Source organism: Coturnix japonica, chromosome 1 (genome assembly GCF_001577835.2).
Source record: "Coturnix japonica isolate 7356 chromosome 1, Coturnix japonica 2.1, whole genome shotgun sequence".
NCBI lineage: Eukaryota > Metazoa > Chordata > Aves > Galliformes > Phasianidae > Coturnix > Coturnix japonica.
This window is the reverse complement of record NC_029516.1, coordinates 124,413,164-124,433,452: the sequence shown is the minus strand read 5'-3', so window position 1 is coordinate 124,433,452 and position 20,289 is coordinate 124,413,164. Positions and strand designations below refer to the sequence as shown.

The 20,289-nt window shown below is 38.4% G+C and overlaps 1 protein-coding gene across 1 annotated transcript in view; it reads right to left on the bottom strand.

Moving 5' to 3' along the window:
- MYO16 (myosin XVI) overlaps positions 1-20,289 on the bottom strand; it is a 270,411-nt gene that overhangs the window by 236,447 nt on the left and 13,675 nt on the right. The window contains exon 2 of the mRNA XM_032442003.1: positions 13,867-14,130. Coding sequence (XP_032297894.1) covers positions 13,867-14,130 — 264 coding nt within the window. The remainder of the gene's footprint in view (positions 1-13,866; positions 14,131-20,289) is intronic.

Genomic DNA, 20,289 nt, shown 5'->3' with positions numbered 1-20,289 from the left:
AGACGCTTGCATATTCTTTTTTCTTTCTTTGCATTAGCACATCAGCAACAGGGCAGTGAATCAGTTCAGTTCACACTAAACATAACTGTTGATTTTGCTGTCTCTTGGATCTATTTGCTGAATTGGCTTCTTCCACAGCCACAATTCCTAAGTCTGACACAAAGAGCATGCAGCAAAATTTGTGGTAGAAAAGGATTTAAAAAAAGGAATTTTTGAATCAGAAAATATAAATCTTGGCATAACATAGAGGCATACCAACGTAAGTAAGCACCTTATTATATAACTTGATTCACTCCTTATCACAGAATCGCCAAGGTTGGAAAAGACCTAAAACATCATCCATTCACCTATTACCAGTAACTCCCAGTAAACCATGCCCCTCACACAACATCCAAATGTCCCTTGAACACCCCCAGGGTTGGTGACTCCACCACCTCCCTGGGCAGTCCGTTCCAGTGCCTTACCACCTTTTCTGAGAAGTAATATTTCCTAATGTCCAGCCTGAATCTCCCCTTCTGCAGCTTGAAACCATTCCCTCTAGTCCTATCACTAATGACTCAAGAGAAGAGGCTGACCCCACCCTTATATATGCACGGAACTTCAAGAAGTACCTTCCTACTGGTATAACTGCACCTCCAGGGGAGGGAGCAGTTACCACTTCAATTCAAACAGAGTGACTAGAATGATTGATTTTTTTTTCTTTTCAGTGCAATTCATCACACATCAAAATCCACTACAGGGTGTGTTCAATATAATATTTCCCCAAACTTTCAATATACAGACAACTATAACTGAGGGTGTTTACATTAGCAAACAATACACAACGGATGAATTTTAATAAACATCTTAAGTGCTCCAACTAAGAAACACCATGCATTGTATTTTGGTAAATATCACTATGTGAAAGAGTTATTCCCCATCATCTAAATCCAATGTACATTTTTCTTTGATTTCATTTATATTTATCTTACTGAATTTACCAACTCTAACCCAGTTCCTTCCCAAATTCTTAAATCTTGCATATGCCTTGCAGATGAATATGGCCACAGTCCAGTTCCCCTGAAGATCATGTATGTTCCAATGCAACCATGAAGTAGGAGCCCAAAGTCTCTGTGTGCTGTCATTAATATTTGTCATTACTATTTGGACTAGCTCTCAGATTTCTACTCACATATCCTATCAATCAGCCTAATTTTTCTTGATTTTTTTATTCCTCTCCAAGCTTCTCACTCTCTCTCAGATCATTATTAGTGACAGAATGCCAATTCATGAAGACGTGACAAGGCCTAAAATCAATTACTGCACTTGAAAATCAGTACTACGCTCCTTACTGCTATGTATATATTATAATCAATTTGAATAACAACATTGCACATTGAACTCCATACAGCTGTCGTGGCCCTGAGGGCCTTCTTGTCTCTGCTCAACCCCAGGGCTCCCCAGCCTTATCTAGGACCTGGACCCCATGAGAGCACCAAGGCCATCAGCCCTGCCCCACTGAGGCCTCAGCAAAGCTGAACTACAGCTCTACAAAGCCCTGTCCTTCCTGGCTATGGGATCCAACAAGCTGGGCCCAGACATGGCCCAAAGCCCCAGCCTTGGTGTGTTCCAACCTTCAGGGCACCTCAGTACCTGGGGCAGGGGCTGCCCCCCAGTGCACCCAGCTGCACTGCTTCCGACTGGGGCAGTGGGATGGGCACTTGGTGACAGGCCCTGCCTCAACACCCCAGACAGAATCCCACCATGTACCCCATGCTCCAGGTCATATGGACATACTGGCTCTCATGGTTCCCTTACAGCATTTCCATATATTTAATTATGTTCAAACAAACTACCACCTCCAGAAGGATTTTCAGTCCCACCCACAGCTAACAACAAACTTCCACATGTTTCACAGAAGCAGAATCACGCCTCTTCTCCACTCTCACACTTTTAAAGTCCACATAATCATGTTTTTCTGAGCTTTTCTAAATCTTCTTTAAAATCCCACTTTGTTATCTCTAATATTCACATGTGTCATTTTTAGCTCATTACCAATCCTATGCTCTGATTGAGGTGGAGTTTTCTGGATGGCAAATTTCATCCTATCAACATACTTTAGTTTATTGATACCATTAACACCTTTTAGACATCACAGAGATGGTGAAGAGTTGTGAAAAGCTTGGAGAACATTGTTGTACCTATATGCAAAGTCACTCCTTTCTCATAGTATTTCTAGACTATGTTGATGCATACACGCCACACTTACTACTTTTATTTTTCAATATCAGCATTCAACCACAGCCCTCTAGAATTTGCCAAAAACAACTGAGAATATCATACAACTTTTCAGTAGTTTTTCTCTACATCACTCACACCCCTCAGTTTTGTTTCTTTGCTAATATAACACATGAGTGTGCAAATCCTAAGGACTCCTTGCACAAATGGACAGCATGAGACATCTCTGATGTCCTGGCAGACATTATGTAAATTTGATGCAACATACAATGTAATGAGTTGTATCATTCTGAGCACTTGTATCTATAGGAGTCTTAGGAAAGGCTGTGAAAACAAAACAAGTCAAATGACCATCCTGTGCAGGAACACAGTGAAGTTCAGATGGTAATTAATAAAAAGCATGTTATGACAGCTGGTGCCTTCTCACAGAATGCCTCTTCAGCAGATTACAAAAGAGAGCAGCAATTCAAAATTCATACAGATGCTTCCAGCTTTAAAACTACAGGTCTTATTTTACATATTCTTAATGAACAAATGTGGAAGTCCAGAAAAAAAGCTACCACTACATGCCAGCAGTGGCAGCAGTTTCTAAAATCTGGAGCTGAGACTCTACTTCAGTGATTTAATGCTGCAGCTGTTGTGTTTGGCTTTTGAATCTGAATGTAATCAGAACCCTAAACAGTACATGGTGTGAGAAATTATCCCCTGCAATCACTTCATTGTTTCTCATATAAAATCACAGTGCTTCAAGGTCACATACATACTGCAGTGTAATAGGGAGTCACTGGTAAGGAACAAGGTAAGGAAACAGCATGTAGACTCGGGATGACTGCCCGAATTCTGTTTACATATGCTTTAAATCCATATTTAAAGTGGGACACTTAGAAATATTGTCAGTTTCACCTTAACTACTCACCTTCCCACCTCCATTCTCAGATGCAATTCACACAGAAACAAATGCCAAATTACCCATTCCCTTACATTCACTGATTGTACTCTTACAAGCTTCAGTTCCTCCACCGTAATAACCTGTTACTAGGATGGCTGCAAATAACAATAATCAAGAAAAATCAGCTGTCTATTCATTATGCCATATAAGCTCTTTATTCATTTCTCTCTCATAGCTATAGAACTTGTTCATTCTTGAAGTGAAAAAGAATTTAACAGTTAAAGCTTTGCACACCAAGTTAACACAATATCTCTGTGCACTGAAAAAAGAGAATCCTCTGTATGTCAGTGTGTGTGTATATATATACACACACAAATACACAGTAATATATGCAGCTTATTTTTTAAGTCACCTTCCTATTCCCATACTTTTATTGTAGATGAAAATCCATTTCATGCCGTGCTGTTAAACTAGGCAGTACCTATAATATATATTGACCACAGAAAGTACTGCAATTCAGGAAGCAAAGAGCTGAGAAACAGAAAAAGCCTATAAAGACAGAACTTAGTGATTTCCTTTTCCTGCATTAAGTGGTTCTGGCTATATTCATTTAAGATCTACTACCTTGAGAGCTTCTCATGCAAATTTCTCCACTTGTAGGTATTCTAATTCCCAAAATCTCCAAATAAATTGCACCCAAGCTGCTTTTCACTACATTTATTTGCCTGGTTGCCTTCTCTCATTCTCAGAAAGAAGATGAGAGGTAAATCAGGTGTTCTCATTTAGACACACAAAAAGCATTTGACAGTGTTCTTAGATAATGGTTCGACTCTTCAAAGGTTGCCCTGTGTGGAGTTAGGAATTGGACCCAACAATCTTCATGGGTCCTTACCAAGTCAGAATATTCTATGATTCTAAAGCCTTCAAACAAGTGTTCTCAATCTAACAATTAACACAACAATGATAATCTAAAATCAATCTTTTCCCACACTTATGAGTAAGTATTCCTCCAGTATAACAACATAACTCTGTAGTCAGCTGGAAAAGCGTTCTAGAATTGGAAAATTGATTGAGAATATTTTTAAGGAAGTATTAAAAGTGCAGGGTTTCTTTGTTTGGTTCTTTTTTTGTTAAAATAAACAAACAAACAAAAAAACCCCTGTGTTTTTTTGTTTTAGTTTTTTTTTTTTTTTAATAACTCTCCATTGAATTTTGTAACTTTATATCTGAATTTCTATTACATTAAGGTGTTTCCATTTAATATAAGCGCTACTGAAAGATGAACACAGAAAACTTTCCTCAACAAACTTAAATATTATTGGAAATCAATCTGAAGCACAACAAATACATTTAAAAAGAAATCAACTGCAAATTGCATGGAAAAAGCTTCTGTCTAGTCACAGCAATCTTTAATCACTGTGACTCCTAATAATACACGGAATGTAGATGCTGCTGATCTGTGGCTTTGCATATGTTTTCCCACTGCATAATGCTGCAAAATCAACCCTAGACTCCCTTTGAAATAATTAGGAAAAATGCCAGATGCTCATTTGTTGTTTGTTAGTGGCCTAACAATCATTTCTTAGCATCACAGTGAATTTGTGAGTGATTAACCTTCAGGTTTCTTGCTTCATTTGGGTGCCAGAGCATGCCAGAGTGGAAAACTTGTTATTATTATGTGAAAGAAAGATCTTGTGGAGAAAAACACCAACATGAAAATATAACGAGCTTGGTAGGCTTAAACCAAATAAGCACACATATGTGTCTATAAAGGTTATCAGTTCAGATCACAATATATTCTTAAAAAGATGGAGACATATACGGGTAATGGCCTTGTGAAGTTTGTCTTAATATTTTAATTGGAAAAACCTTTTGATTTATACCCTGATCATATAAAGTCATGATTCATTTACACATTGACTTCTCACAGAAGCATAGCATCGCAGTCTACATAAGAAATAGTTGAACATTTTGGAAAAGTATTCAAAATGCAATGAATAACGCTCTTAGTAAAATGTGTGCATTTTTCACATGGGTTTCCTCATAAATACTATGTTTTACAGTTGTATTAGAGGCAATCAACAAAACTGCAATTTCCTGTCAATCAAATGTGTTGACATTTGGCTTTATAGGAGCAAGGTTCAAGAACAAATTTGGATGCTAAACTCCCTCACACATTTGGTGTGAATGACCCTAATAGATCAACTCCAGAGGACCTAATGTGGAAGGATGCTTTGTGTCTGGTTTCCTGCTAGCTACAAGGCAGAGGATAGCTGTTCTGCTCAGGGTAGTTCTGGGCATGTGTTAAAACAAAAACTGAGCTGAAATAGCCAAGGGAGCCTGCAGGACTGAAAGACAAGTAGCTGGTAAATGGAGACAGTCCTGGGAATAGGCAGTCCACAGGGAGGAGAGGAAATACTAAATTAAATCTATCTTATCAAGCCTATCATTCACTTTTGTGAAACATTATATCTTTTTTCTGCAATAAAATATATGTTGTGTATCAAAAGTCTTATGTATCTTTATCAAGCAAAAAGTAGCTTAACATTCAGTTCTAATTTCAGCTTTAACAAGTTACTAAAAAAGTAAACACACTGACAAAAAAAAAAGAACATATGGAATCCTGTAGGAATTCAAATGTATTCAAATTTCATCTCCCTGTGATTTTATGATTGCTTTTGAAATAGGCTCCTTTAATTACTTAACATCTGTTACCCAATAACTAAAGGCATTGTTTCCCCGCATTACAAAAAAAAAGATTCTACATCGCTAAATTCAGCACACACCAAACTAAACAAGGTTAAAAACCTTGCAGAGCATATAGGATTAGAAGCTTTGCAGTGATTTGAAATGTGTTTTTACCTTCTGTGCCTTTGAATAAGATTCTTCATCAATGGCTGGACTGAGACAGCTGAATACTGCTTCATCTGTCTATATACTGAGCAGTTTAAATCACTGGCAGCACATCTGACTGTCAGCTGTTAGCCTCTTCCACAGTTACAGAAATATAAGTTCCCAATACATAACACAGATATTAGACTGTCTTGTCGATATATTCATTTACAGCATATATTTCATTCTTTCCAAGACCCCCAATTGGGAAAAATTTTGTGCACTTCATTAATTTCATATGCACTGAAGAGTCTCTAAACTCCACTAGTCAGAGCCTAGTGTTCAAGTCTCTTCAGAATTGGGCATTAAATATTAAATTGAATAAATTACCATATATGCATATTGTGCTATCTTCTAAAAGAGATCCCAGTAACTCACTACTTATCACAGAATGGATTGGGTTGGAAGGGACCTCAAAGCCTACCCAGTTCCAATTCCTTGATGTGAGAAGGGCTGGCACGCAGGAGATCCCTCTGCCAACTTGCCAGCAGTCACCATTAGATTATCCTAATTTACAAATTTATCCTCTGATTCAGAAAATAGATCTGTAGGGGCAAAACTCCTGATTATTATTGTCACTACACATACAGTGAACTAACTGTATAGTGAACTATTGTTCACTACATACATAGTGAACTTCACATGCGTTCCTAGGGGGAACAGAAAAACTGAATTGAGCTTTGGAGTGATTACAGTAAATAACATGAAACTAAAGTATATTAAGTAATACTGGTACTATCCTTAAAAGTGCTGTAAAACTTAGAAAACATATTTGTGTTTTAAACTGTAAAGGGACTGAGCAGCTCAAGGTAGGAAAATACACAGCATCTGACCTCTCAAATTTTAGCTGCCCTGTAGTTCTAATTTATATGAACTTGATTGTGCTGTGTTTTTAGTTCCTCAAACTGAGATTAAATTGATGGCTTTTTTCATCCTTCTTCACAATTTTCTTATTCAGAAACTTGCTAATAAAGGCTTGACTGATCTTACTTCCTATTAATGCACATTTTGACTCCAGATTTTCATTTTGGGGCCTTTCTTCTGTCATGAACTTGTACACATGCATGTTGAGCACACTACGAATGCTTGCTATTTTATGCTGCTTAGGGATGGAACAGTGAATACTGAGTTTATTGGTAAAAGACAGAATGGCTCTTAAAATAAAATTTAAAAAAAAAAAAATTAAAAAAAAAAAATTAAAAAAAAAAATTTAAAAAAAAAAAAAAGCGTAAAATCCCAAAGCATAGCAGAGAGCCATAAAAGACTGCTCAGGTTACACAACCTAATAATCCCGATTCACCAAATTGCAATTTTCTGTCTGGCCTTTATGCTTTTGGTATAGTATAACACGGTTACATATGTATTAGAACACTCCATTCATTTAATATTTCTCATAACGCTTAAAATTTTACCCATCTGTTCAGAAGGCTGCAAATGAGACAAACGGTACACAAACGAAATGCTAATATAAGTACCTTTGGGAGGAGAAGGGAATGAACAAAGCTGATATTAAATATTAATCATAAGAAATAAGTCAGAAAGATATTTAAAGGTGGAAGTCACAGTGGGTTGCTTTAATTTGGGGTGGCATAGAAGTCTGACCAGAACTTTTACCCGGAGGTCTTATTTTCCTCCTTTTCAATTCACATTGGAGTTTATTTGCCTAATTAAAAACAAAAACAAAAAACCTCTTGTTTAACAGTAAGAACTCAATTTGTGTGCTTGATGAATTTCATACATACTGAATATTCCCTCAACTTCATTCTGCCTTTCAGGAAATTTGTTATATTAATGCAGGTCTCTGTCTTTAGTAAACACAGTCTTGTGTCTACAGGAGATACCTCTGAACTACTGACACAAAAAATGCAACCCTCACTCAAGGCTTTGGTGAATTTTTAAAGCAAGGCACTGGCATGCTCAGAGCCTCACATCCTAACCAGTATGCCAGCACACTCAGCAGGTACATATGAGTATTCACCCAATGAGGTCTTACATTTGCAAATCTGCCTTTTCCTTTCTAAATCCTGGCACTCTGTGTTCTCCTGAAAACTGCTGACTACTCTCAAACCCGTTATTTAAGGAATTCAGTTTAACACTAATGTATATAGATACAGGCAGTTCAGACCTTTATCTTCCTCAACAACTTGTCTGCAACCAGACAAGCTGTTAGTACTAGAACAAGATAGACCAGTAAAGCACAAACAAGTCTATGGTAATAAGATAAAAATAGAAAGTCAGTTCTGGAAACGGTGCAAGGAAATTAAGACATATTTTACTTCAGCTTGGTTTTAACCTCTATCTCTGTTCCAAATTATTTTCTGGTCAGTTTTGTTGTGCTAGAAGTGTCACCATCACATCTTTGACACATTCTCCTGACTATCAAAAGCTAATGGTGAACTCTTCTGCCACCTCATTATTAAATATACATTCTTCTTTTGAACAGACTTTGCCATCTCCGCACCCTTTTCATAACCAGAAATTACTAGGATGCCAATCAGACTCCAGTACTGATGTACGTTACAGAGATATTGTTAAGCTCGCTAATGTTCTTTGATGGATACCCCTGTAGTTTGTTTAGATAATTGGAAGAGTCTGTGTCTTTGTACCATGTAGATAAGGATGACATGCTGAATTCCTCCTATGGAGCAGATGTGGGAAGCACGGTCAAGTCCTTACATCAAGCAGATAAGGGAAGCTGTGAAAGCAAACACTGTGCTATCAAGGCAAGGAGTTAACTGAGCATGCATGAAGACCAAGTCCAACTAGCTTACACAATGAGGAAGACTACTGACTTCCTCCAAAGACCCCAGAAGACCATTACCACAAAAAGACTAAGCATGAGCAAGGAGGTATAATTCTATGTTAGTGATTCTGGGGGAAGTATTGAATATATACACACTGCCCAGAAAAACCTTTGCATACGTAACACAAGTAATGTATATAAGCTGAAGATCTTTTGCACAAGGTAGGCACAATTTAGATGAAAGGATCTTCTCATGCATCCATCACCAAGAATAAAGAATGCCTGCTTTCTAACACTGCAAACTGAGTCCTATGAGAGTTTTGTGATTGAACGATTTATGGTATCACTACCAGCTCCATTTGTACCCCTTTTTTTTTTCCTTACTAACTAACCCTGCTAAGGAGTCTGTCCTTTCTATAGCTCCCCTTTAGATATTGAAAGACCACAATCAGGTCTAGGGTATTGGTATCTTCTGCTGCTTAAACCAGGCATTCCCTGATGAGAGAGTAGAGAGGAAGGTTGTCCCCAGCCACAGCACCCTATGATAAACGCAGGTCATGCATTAGCCCTGCAGGGCTGGGAAGAAGCAAAGAGCAGGGCTGAGCCGGGCTGTCTCCAAATAAAAGAGCAAGAATGAGTATGACAGATGCAGCATCAGTGCAAACACCCACCTACTTTGGGATTGTGGCTACTTAGAATCACAAAGTGCCATAGAATCAGCATAATGCTATGAAAAGGATTAAATGGCCCTTAATTAAATTAGGGAATCTGCATCCCCCTTTTGAAATGCTGATTTTCACAGAAGTGCCTCTTTTGTTTAAAGACTGAGGCTCTCCAGGCTTCTTTGCCTGACTTTCCATACCCCATGGTATCTATCATGTCTGCTTTAACACTTCAGAGTTTTCATAGCAAATATAAAGACACTAAATAGAGAGTGTTTTTGACAGTCTTATGATCTGGGTGATACGACAGTCTCCCTGATATGTGAGGATATGGGTGTGTTTGGTGCCCAGCATCAGTTGCAATAATAATTTTGACAAGATATATTGAATTTTTCATGAATAACAAACTCAACGGTTTCCTAAGAGTGAAATTCCAATCAGACTCGGGTGTGAAACAAAACCTGACACTAGTCACGTTACCAATTCATCTTTATATATATTCATTTTATCCAACGTATCTTGCCTACTCAACCAGACTACTCCTCACCATTCCCAGATAGGTTACAGTCTATTTAGTTCAGGTAATCCCAAAGAAATGTGCCCTTGACTTTCACTTGGGAAGCTGCCTCCAACTCTATTCCATTGTTGTGTTCTCATTTTTATATCGAATGATATTCTTTTCATACAACTTTTTAAAAATCACATTCTAGATCTGTTTTTATTTACACCTGTAAAATGAGTGTTCGTTCTCACTGAATTATTAACAGCTATAGTCAAACTTGCTTAAACTATGGTCTTAATCTATCCCTTTTTAAATCACTCTAATTCCATGTTTTGTTGCTTTCCCACAAGCTGCATGCAGCATATCCACATTTCTACTTAATCAATACATGTAACCAACTTATTTTTTTTTATTTTTATTATTATTTTTTAAATAACCAGACCCCAAACCAAATGAAACTGCTGTAGGATTCATCAACAAACAGCCTCAGATGACAGGACAATTAAGCAGACTTGGAACCTGCTTCACTTTAATGAATGGAGGAAGTACATAGTTGTAGCAGTCTTTAAGAGCCCAAGATTTGCAAACAATTTCTAAGTAGGTCTAAAAAATGAAGAAAATAGGCCTAGTGGCAATATTTTAAGAGGGAGTCCATTCCTTCATAAATCTATTATCACATCCTCTCATCCAAGAGCTGGAATAAAACTGTATGAATCTGTTAATTTTCACTTGGAGACTTTCAGTGTCCTTTTACAAAACTCCACATCTTGAAAGCCACAAAACTCGAGGATGCATAAGCAATTTCAACCAAAAGATTGGGAGAGCAGCACAAAAATATTTACATGCCATCACAACACTTTGTTTGTGTGTACATCCAGCAATTTAATTCAAAGCACTCAGGCTGCACAGCACTCCTTCTGGTGTGCCCATCCATTCTACACAGCAGGTTCTGCTTCATTCACAGACATTACACCTTGAAGGGAATTCATCTCTTCAAAGCCACTGCACTTCAAACCCAAAAAAATAATTATCTACAGAGAACAACTCAACAGCTTCAGTGAACTAAATTCTACTTGTGAACCCAATTCTATTTGAGTACTGAACATCTCATAAGATGCCTTTGCCCTTGATATTACATATTTCACTATAAACAAAATGCCTAGTTTGAAAGTTATAAGTTATTCAGACTACATTAAAATAACCTGCTATTAAAAACAAAAACAAACTTCTGAAGACATACCAAATTCTCCTCTTGATTACACTAAAATATACAATATTCAGATCAGTTTGAACCCCACTTTTTCACAGGACAGGACTTATCTTCATGTAGTAGAAGGCAGCTTATTCTAAGTCATTAAAACATTATTAACACTTCATATTAGGATACTTCTATTTATTTACATTAATCTATATTTTAAGAAATTCTTGTTCAATACCCAGTTTTCCAAAGGAAAAATCTGGCTCCCTGTATTCAAACAGTGTATATTTTGGAATGTTGTTGATGGTTACAAGCACACCATGCAGTAAAAACCACATCCTGCAGACCAGACATGGATTTACAGAAAGTAAAGCTGGTGGCTGTTAGCACCTAGCTGCCACCTTTGCTTGCTTAATGCAGTATTAGTATCTCTTTCACTCTCCTGTAGGTCACTGCACCAAAAAGCAGGGGCCAGAAGAGATACTGAAGCATTTGAAAAGCCAGGAAAAGTGTGCTTATTCTCACTAGCTTTATATTGCAGTCATTTCTGCCTTACAACCCAGTAAAGGCAAGGGTTCAGATTCTCCTTTTCACTCCAGATGCGCAGATATTGATGTGAAATTGCAATGATATCAACGTGAAATTGCAATGAGGCAGAGAATGCTCCATGCAAATATCAGGATCCATCATAATTAACTTACTGGTTACACACATCGCTGTTTACTAATAGGTATAAGATGAATAATGAATGCCGAATAAGTGACTGAAATATGCATAAATACACCAAGATAAACAGGTGGTGCCAAAAGCCCAGATTCCCCAACCTTGTTGTTTCAGCAGGATTACTTCAGACTAAACCCAGCCTGGATTGAAAATGCATTATTGTTTGTAGTCATCATGTACGCTCCCAGAGCACATCTTCCAGTTCAGTTTTGTCTGCAAGGAATTTAGTTTCCATGCTCCATAAAGCAAGACAAAGCACAGTACATGGATGTGATATTTAGTACAAAAGCTTACATCTAATTTGAACTGAAATCCTAATGTAGATGTATTCACTAAAGTCATGGTTGGATGTTCCACTCAGCAGCTGTAGTAAGACAGCAGCTTCTGTGTCTATGAATTTCAGTTCTTTGCTTTTTTTTAATCATTTTGTTTACTCGATAAAAATTGTCAGTATGGCATTATTCACCTACAGGTGGACAAGAAATAGAAACATTTGCCTAAAAGAACAACAGACGAGCATTTGCAGGTCAAGACAAGAGTCACACTAGTTCCAGAGTCCTACGGAAGGATCACAGGCATGGAAAGAGGACAGTGTTGCTACTCCTGCTGGAGTTACCTTTGGGGCAATTTGAATTGCTTGCTTCTGGGGAGCTGATACTTGTTTCAAGAGCAGGATACCAAGCTTGGTGGTTTTTTTTCCCCCACCTTATTCTCTTCTGCCTAAATTATTGCCCTTTTCTGCTCATGCTGTTCAGTTTCAGCAGTTGCTGACTTCAGTGTTCTGATTCAGATGCAGCTCATGGCCAAGTATGTGCAACACAAAACACTGCTGATATTCCATCAGCACACCATTGAGAAAACTGCATGTCAAAAACAGCCTGAGGTACCTGACTTCTACAGAATGCTAATAGTAGTATATAGTATTCTGCTCTTTTATTACAGATAGTTGGAAACCGAGAACACAGAGAAGTTCTTCAAATATAAATGTTGTATTTTTACGTAAGAGCAGAATGAAAGCTATTTGTAATAGTTACGAATGTTGTCCTGGGCACTCAAGAGAAGGGATCTTTGGTTTATTGGCTGTATAGTTCTAAATGTATAGGACCACACCTCAAATATAAGAAACAGCAGTTAGAGCAAATGCCCACTAAAATTTAGGTGAGCAAAGTTGAGTAAAAAACAAAAACTGGCATCTAACCAAGTAAATTGGAAAAAAAAAAAGAAATCACAGAAACTTGGCAATTCAGTTCCTTGATAGAATTCTCATTCAGACCCTCACCTGTCAGGGCTGTTTTGTGTTAACATGATTTCAAAAAGCTGCTGGAGAAGCTAGCTGCAAAGGAGTTGCTAAAGCCACTGCACCATTTCTTTTCCTACATAACTCCCACACAACAGTATGGGGATTCCTGGGGACTTCTAAAACTTGAGAAATCCTGACTGAAAGCTCTGGTTCACTTTCAAGAGCAAAATACAAAATTCCTCAGATAGCGAACAGCTGCACCAGGGATTCCAGCGGTGCCAGGAAACTGGAAACTGAACCCAAAACTGAGGCAATGTGCTTCAAAAACAAACAGTATATCAGAAGAACCAGAGAGCAGACTCACTGGGATTAGGACCATGATGGCTTTAGTCAGGCATTTGTCACTAATGCCAGAAATAACTCTTCCAGATTTTTGCCAAAAAAAAAAAATAAAGTTAACATTCAAAGTAACTTGGGTGAAATTCTGTGACCCACAGATATTAAACAGGCCACACATAACAGTGATAACAGTCTTAAGTGATTTTGAAATTTATTTGTTTACATGCATACTAATCTCAGAGTCAGTTTGTTCTATCTCCTAAGGTTTATGCCTTATTCATTGCAGTGATAAGCTACAGTCTGTCTAATCCTGTAAGTCTGTCTAATCCTACTCCTTTTATCACTTTACAGTCGTCAACAAGTAAAATCATATTTGTCTTGAATAAAGGTAAACAGAAGATGGAGGCTTCTACTGTGAAACTTTTAGTTACACAAAAAGAAAACAACATATACTTAAGTACCTTCCTTATCGTCATGATGTATGATAGCATCCTGTATCATATCGGCAAGATTGAAACGAACTCGATGATTCTTTCCATGTTTCAGTTTTTTCACATAACTGTCCCGCTTTTGGAAAGCCTTTTCTCGTTCATAATATGCCTTTATTTGATCACAACGCATCCGCTTCACCAGCCGCTGACGCTGGCCGAGAGGGAGGGACTCAAGCAAGCACTGGTCAATTTCCATTTCATGTGACCGAAAAACATTACATAGCTGGAAACAGCCTGCAAAATACAGAAAACAAACACATGCAATGGTGAGCTGTCAAATATGTAGTGAAACTTCCACCATATTTCTTTCTAATCACCTGTTATGTTTGTTTGTCAAATGAACACCTCCCACTTGATGAATGTGAACTACAAAAAGCCTCATTTAACTCACCTTGCTTTGGGTTAGCAAATACCTGTTATTCAGCAAGAAAAAAAAAAATCACCCTATAATAATTATAATGAGTACATCAGCATACAGTGAGTCTCCATGCAACTACCTATTTAAAACATCAAAATCATTTTGGATTCCTAACTATGTGAATAAAAGAGGGATTTTGGTGATGATGATCGTTTGCAGTTGGTTTGGTTAGGTCATTTTGGGTTTTTTTTTGGCATTATGAGGAGCAATTCCAATTCCAAACTGAATGTTCCAAATGGAATCTTCTAACAAAATTGTAAGGTACAGGAACCTTCACCTAGAAACTGATTATAAATGTATATTTAATTCAGTAAATTGTAACATTCAAAGCATCACCTTTAAGTCAGAATATGCTCATGAAAGTCTAGTGAATTGTCAGATAACTTTACTGCCCGAGTCTTTGGATGTGAATCCATATTTAATACAACAGTGAGGAAGCCATTAACCTACCCTAAAACAGCTTGAAGAGGTGCCTGGAGAACACTCAACCACTTCTGATTCTAATGTTATACATTATGCACATATTAATTTTTCTTCAAAAGGCAGCTAGGTGCCCAAATTTCTCATTTTTAAGAACTATGAGCAGCCCAGATGAGAAAGGTTTTCCCACACTGCTTTGATGGAAGAGGTCTTGAAGGGAACATATAGACTTTTGTCTGCCCATTTTGCTAAATATTTAGTTAAATCATCAGTGGAATCCTACCTCACACATTGTGTTAGCTCACTAGCTGGGTGGTGCTGACTAAATAACCATTTTATTTTCTCCTTGTTGCTTGATGTAAACTTAATCTACATTCAAACTCTGTTCTGAAAGCAAAATTAATAATTTCCTGGCAGGCTTTTCTAAGTCTCACATCAGCACAGCATACAAACATTTCAAAAATACATATCTGCTTTAAAAAACTGAGGGATAAAGGTATGCTATTACACATATTCTCTATTGAACAACTAAAACATAAGTGTTTTCTTTTTAAATCACTGATTTTGAATGTCCGATGCAATACATCTATGTTAAGTTTTGTTTTGCTTTGAAGACATAGGGCTGTATAAAATATGTCATCATAGTGTTATGTGATAGTATCAAAGTCCAAGATAGAGCCCGAAGTCTCTTGTTGAGAAACTCCAAGACACAAGCTGACATAGAAAATATTTTTACAGGTCAAGTTCAACTGATTTTAACAATAAGCTACTCGTTCCCTTCCTATAATTTCTGTTCTTTTCTTAGCACACCCTTCTAGCTACATGAAAACGATCTGTCAAAACAAAACTCTGGAAACAAGCATTGGCTTGTATTACACTTAAACCCACTTTTTGTACATCAGAAGTCAAGAACTCCTTCTGTCTAAGTTGAGCTAGAAAGTTTTGCTTCAAATGATGTGTTTCATTTCTGAGCATGTCAGACACAACAAGGAAATCAAAGGATAACCTGTGAAGTTGCGGAAGATGAAATTTCATTCTCAGCTTCACTCCACAAAATGAAAGCATTCAATCAAGATCTGCATTCAGACTGATTCAGACTGAGCCAATTTGTGATTGCATTTCCTTTCCATTACCATATGAGGGAAACTGAATCAGTGAACTACAAATCTTTTTGTTCATAATTGTTCTGCTTTGTATAAAATATTTCAGTACCCATGCCTTAAGCTCACACAGTATTTTTGGCTTGTAAAACTCTATGTTTATTCCTTAATAGTTTGGGCATACTGCCTACCAGCCAGGCTGGCAGACTCAGAGAGAAAACCAGCATGTTATGTTAAGCCATGTTTGGCAATGCAAACTGAATGGCTAGGGAAAGTTAAGGTTCTCCTAAATGCCTTTCAGCTCTTCATTGCTACATCACTGTATTGGATTTACAAAGCAAATTTTGGTAGCAGAGTGGGGATGCCTCTGTGAGTATCTGCACCATGTGAGAGGAATATCTCCTCAGGCACCAAAGTCAGTGCAGAAGGAGGGCAGGAGGTACTTTAGATGTGGAGCAGCAGTTCCTTGCAGCCTCTGGGCACCACACAGACCAGATCTCCATAGTACAGCTGTGAATGAGGCCTGAAAGTGGTTCAGCCCATGGAGAGCCCTGGGCTGGAGCTGCAGCTCTAGAGAGGTGCCTGCAATGGGACAGGAGGGCTGGGGGAGCTGCCCACTGTGGGGGACCCTTGTGGAGCAATGCCTTAAGGGTAGGCCCCACGGTTTAGAGTTGTCTTGGGGCATTTCTGGGAGAGCTGAAGCCTGTGGGAAGCCCATGGGGATCCATTCAGGAAGGAAGGCATGTGGGACGGATCCATGTGGAACAAGGGCAGAGAGTGGGCACAGACAGAGTGTTATGGACTGACTGATAGCAGCCTCCATTCCCCATTCCACTGCACTGCTTGGGGAGAGAAAGTAGAATAGGGTTGGGAGAAAGAGTTTTTTTTTTGCTTTTAGTTTCCCTCTGCCCTGATCTGTTAGGAATACACAGTAAATTACAGTAATCTCCCCATGCTGAGTGAGTTGTACCCATGATGGCAACTGGTGAGTGATCTCTCTGATCTCCCTATCCTTATCTCAAACCTTGTGCCCTTTTCCATTACATTTCCTCCCTCTTTCATTTATGGAGCAGGAGTGAGAGAGAGAATATATGGTGGAATTTAGCTATCCATCAGGGTAAAACCACTACATTCATGACTGCAACAGGAGCTTGACTGCAGGAATTTCCACCTTCCACACCGATGAGTCATGAAGCAGCAACTGACAGTATAAAAGCATTAACCAAGATGAGATCCCAATTCTAATGTCCAACCTTTGCACTTTGGTTTGGTGACCATGCATGGTACCTCGGGTCTTAGCTGGAAAAAGACAACCGACAGCACAGGAACCCAACCCAGCCTAGCATCCAGCCATACAAGAGTTTCAGCTCTGCTCTGTTCCTTTATTTTTTTCCAAAAGGAAGCAGCAGTACTCCTGCTTGGGCTCAAGGAGGCTACAGATTAAACTGCTATGTCTGGAAAAAATCACAAGGGTAATGCTGTTGTTACAGACCTAGCTGCTTGCTTACAGTAGACTTGAACCAAATCTTTGCTTAGTTTTCCTCAGTTTAGCTCATGTGTAGCTTCTGCTTTTGAGAGGAACTGCTGATAACTGCCCACATAACAACTGGGACTGGTATAAGTAGAACACCTTTTCTGTCACACTGCCCTGCTCCTCCAATGCTAGAAATCAAACAAATTGGCTTAATGTCTCAGCCAAATAGAACACCGAAATAAGATGAGCTCCTGTACCAAGCTTCCAATTTCAGGAAGGATGTGGCTGTCTTAGTGTCCTCTGCATTTCCACTGAGATGACCTTCAGCATGCATGAGTGGCAGTTTATTTACTCAATGAAAAGTTGGATTGAGCTGCTGGGCTGAGCCAATACTGGCCTCACACATTAGTTTTCAGTGCATGACCAGAATCAAACAGCTGAGGTAGACTGAGAAGAGCATTTTCCATCCACCTGAGTGCTAGTCTCAACTAAGTGATGAGCTGCAGATGGGTTTCTTTCTCTCTACACATCAGACCAGCAATAGGATGGACTTGGATATAACAGTGGCAGGTCAGCAGTCTTGGTAGGTAAAGCCTGGATTAAAAAACAGCTGTAGACAAGACAAACTTTCTGAATTCATCATTCAAACACACTGAATTCATCATTCAAACACTTGCTTCTACATCATGCAATTTTCAGTCCCCATTTTACTACTAGGTAGATCTCTACCCTGACTGTAGTGGTCAGATGAGCATGGGAAGCTGCTCACACCACAACAGGCAGAGATTCCTGGCTATTACCCTGAGGGATGCATTCAAACCAGGAAAGTTATGGACATGCTTCTGGAGGAAGCAATAGTGCCATTTAAAGTGAGTTTTCTGGATAACATGTTCCAGTGCTGCACTGCCCTCTATCAAAAATGTGCTTTTTGTGCCTTGTTTTATTATTATTATTATTATTATTATTATTATTATTATTATTATTATTTTTATTGGGGCCACTGCAACTTGTTCATGCTGTCAATAATAAGAAGAGCAGTCTTTTCTGTTTTCCTGGTAGCCACCTGCTGCCATCACTCCCATTTGTCAATGACCATCTCAAACTTGGATAAGACTTCTGACATATTCCAAGCACAGCTTCATTAGCCCCCAGTAGAATGGGAAAATTATTTCCCTCAGACTGCTAGCCAGCATCTATCAAACATACCCAGCATGTGGTTTGCTTTATTTGCAACCCAAGTGCAGGACTGGCTCCCAGTCAACTCTGTTTGCTGTAAGCCTTGCATCCTCTTCATCAGAGCTGCAACTCAAATCAGTTGGCTTTCAGCCCATACCAATCCACAGGGTTATTCTGCCCTTGGGCATCAAAATACGTACTTCCCTTGTTGAATGGCTCATAGTTTGTTGTTCCAATAATCAGGATTAAGTTCTGTCATTCAAATTATGCCAACCACTCTGCCCTAATTTAACACTGCCAGTGGAAGCAATGGCTTCGGTTGTATAAAAGGCCACCAGGAAAAAAAATAACTGCTAAAATCCACAGTTTTATTAGGCAGATGTAAACTTATTGTTTATGGACTGATGACTTGTTTGTAGCTGAGAAGCTATTAGAGCCTCCAAAAGGCACCATGTGCAGCAGGTCTATCCATCCTCTTCCATATACAAGAAAAGCAGTACAATCTAAGAGACTAAACTTACACAAGAAGCTCATATGGAACCCATTCAAATTGGACAAGATTTTTGTAAAGCGTGATTTCAAACAGACCTCTTTCTGAATGCTAGTGAGGAGGTGGTGTGGTAATGTGAGGAAAAGGCTGCAGGTAGACAGAAAGAGTTGATATCACTATATGACACTACATTTGAAGATTATTTCATGTGTTTCTTCTTGTCTCAGTGTATGACAAATTACAGTTGTGTAGAGTGATTTGATAGGGTCACTGTGACCGTCACAGGAGATTGCATTGAATAACTCATTAACAACGTCTCCATCTAAACACTGAAAAAGCTTATTGGGGTCTGATCTATTTACTGAAATGCTATGGACCAAAACAGCTAGGAATAAAAAAAAAAAAAATAAAGTGACCATTGATGTATATCTGTTTTAAAGCCTGCATCTTTCATGCAATCACACAATGTAAAAGCTTTTATGAAGAAGTATTCACTTCTTCACTTTATTATCAGAACCGCAGATCCCTTATTGTATCACAATGGTTGTTAGCTGGCACAGGACAAAGGAAACCTGTAAAGAATAGGAAATAAAATCTGTTTAAAAGGATGCTTGCTACTGTAGAGCCACTTTGCTGATTCCACCTCGAACCATTACAAAGGGAAGAATCATGGCTACAAAACAACCTGTTGATAAAAAATTGTAGCAATTTACTCACAATTGGTGAGAGTGCCTATTTTGTGACACCACAAATCACAAGCTTGATCCTGCCTGTACAAACAATAGATTTCTGAGTAAAGAAGAATTATTTGCTCTCAATTGTTACTGGTTCTTACTGTGAAGGTGAGAGAAGGAACATTTTTTAGCACCACGAACACCAGCCCATAAGCAACATGAAGAGCCTGGAGAGGATGATGGGATATAAACAGAGAAGAACAATGTGATCTCTACAGGCATTTTCTTCCACCTCTTAGAGGTGACTTGAGCCCAAGTAACTATAAGGCATGTAGGAACAGTTTCCACATCTCTTTCCAGAATCCATGATAATACCTCTTCTCTTCATATTTCTGTTCTTATGGGTTTTTCTCACTTTAGTCACTCGCTTTGGCATCTGAACCGCTAATCCAATCACCCTAAAAAATGGAAAGACTCTGTCGTTAAAGCAAAGAAACACTGCAGCAGGGTTAAAACTGCCTCAAAAAAAAAGTGCAACACAGGATTCCAAGAACGTGCCTACTCAAGACGCAAACAACATTCTTTAAGCATGTTGATATCATTAACAAAAAAAGAAAAATAAAACCCTTCAAAACATACAC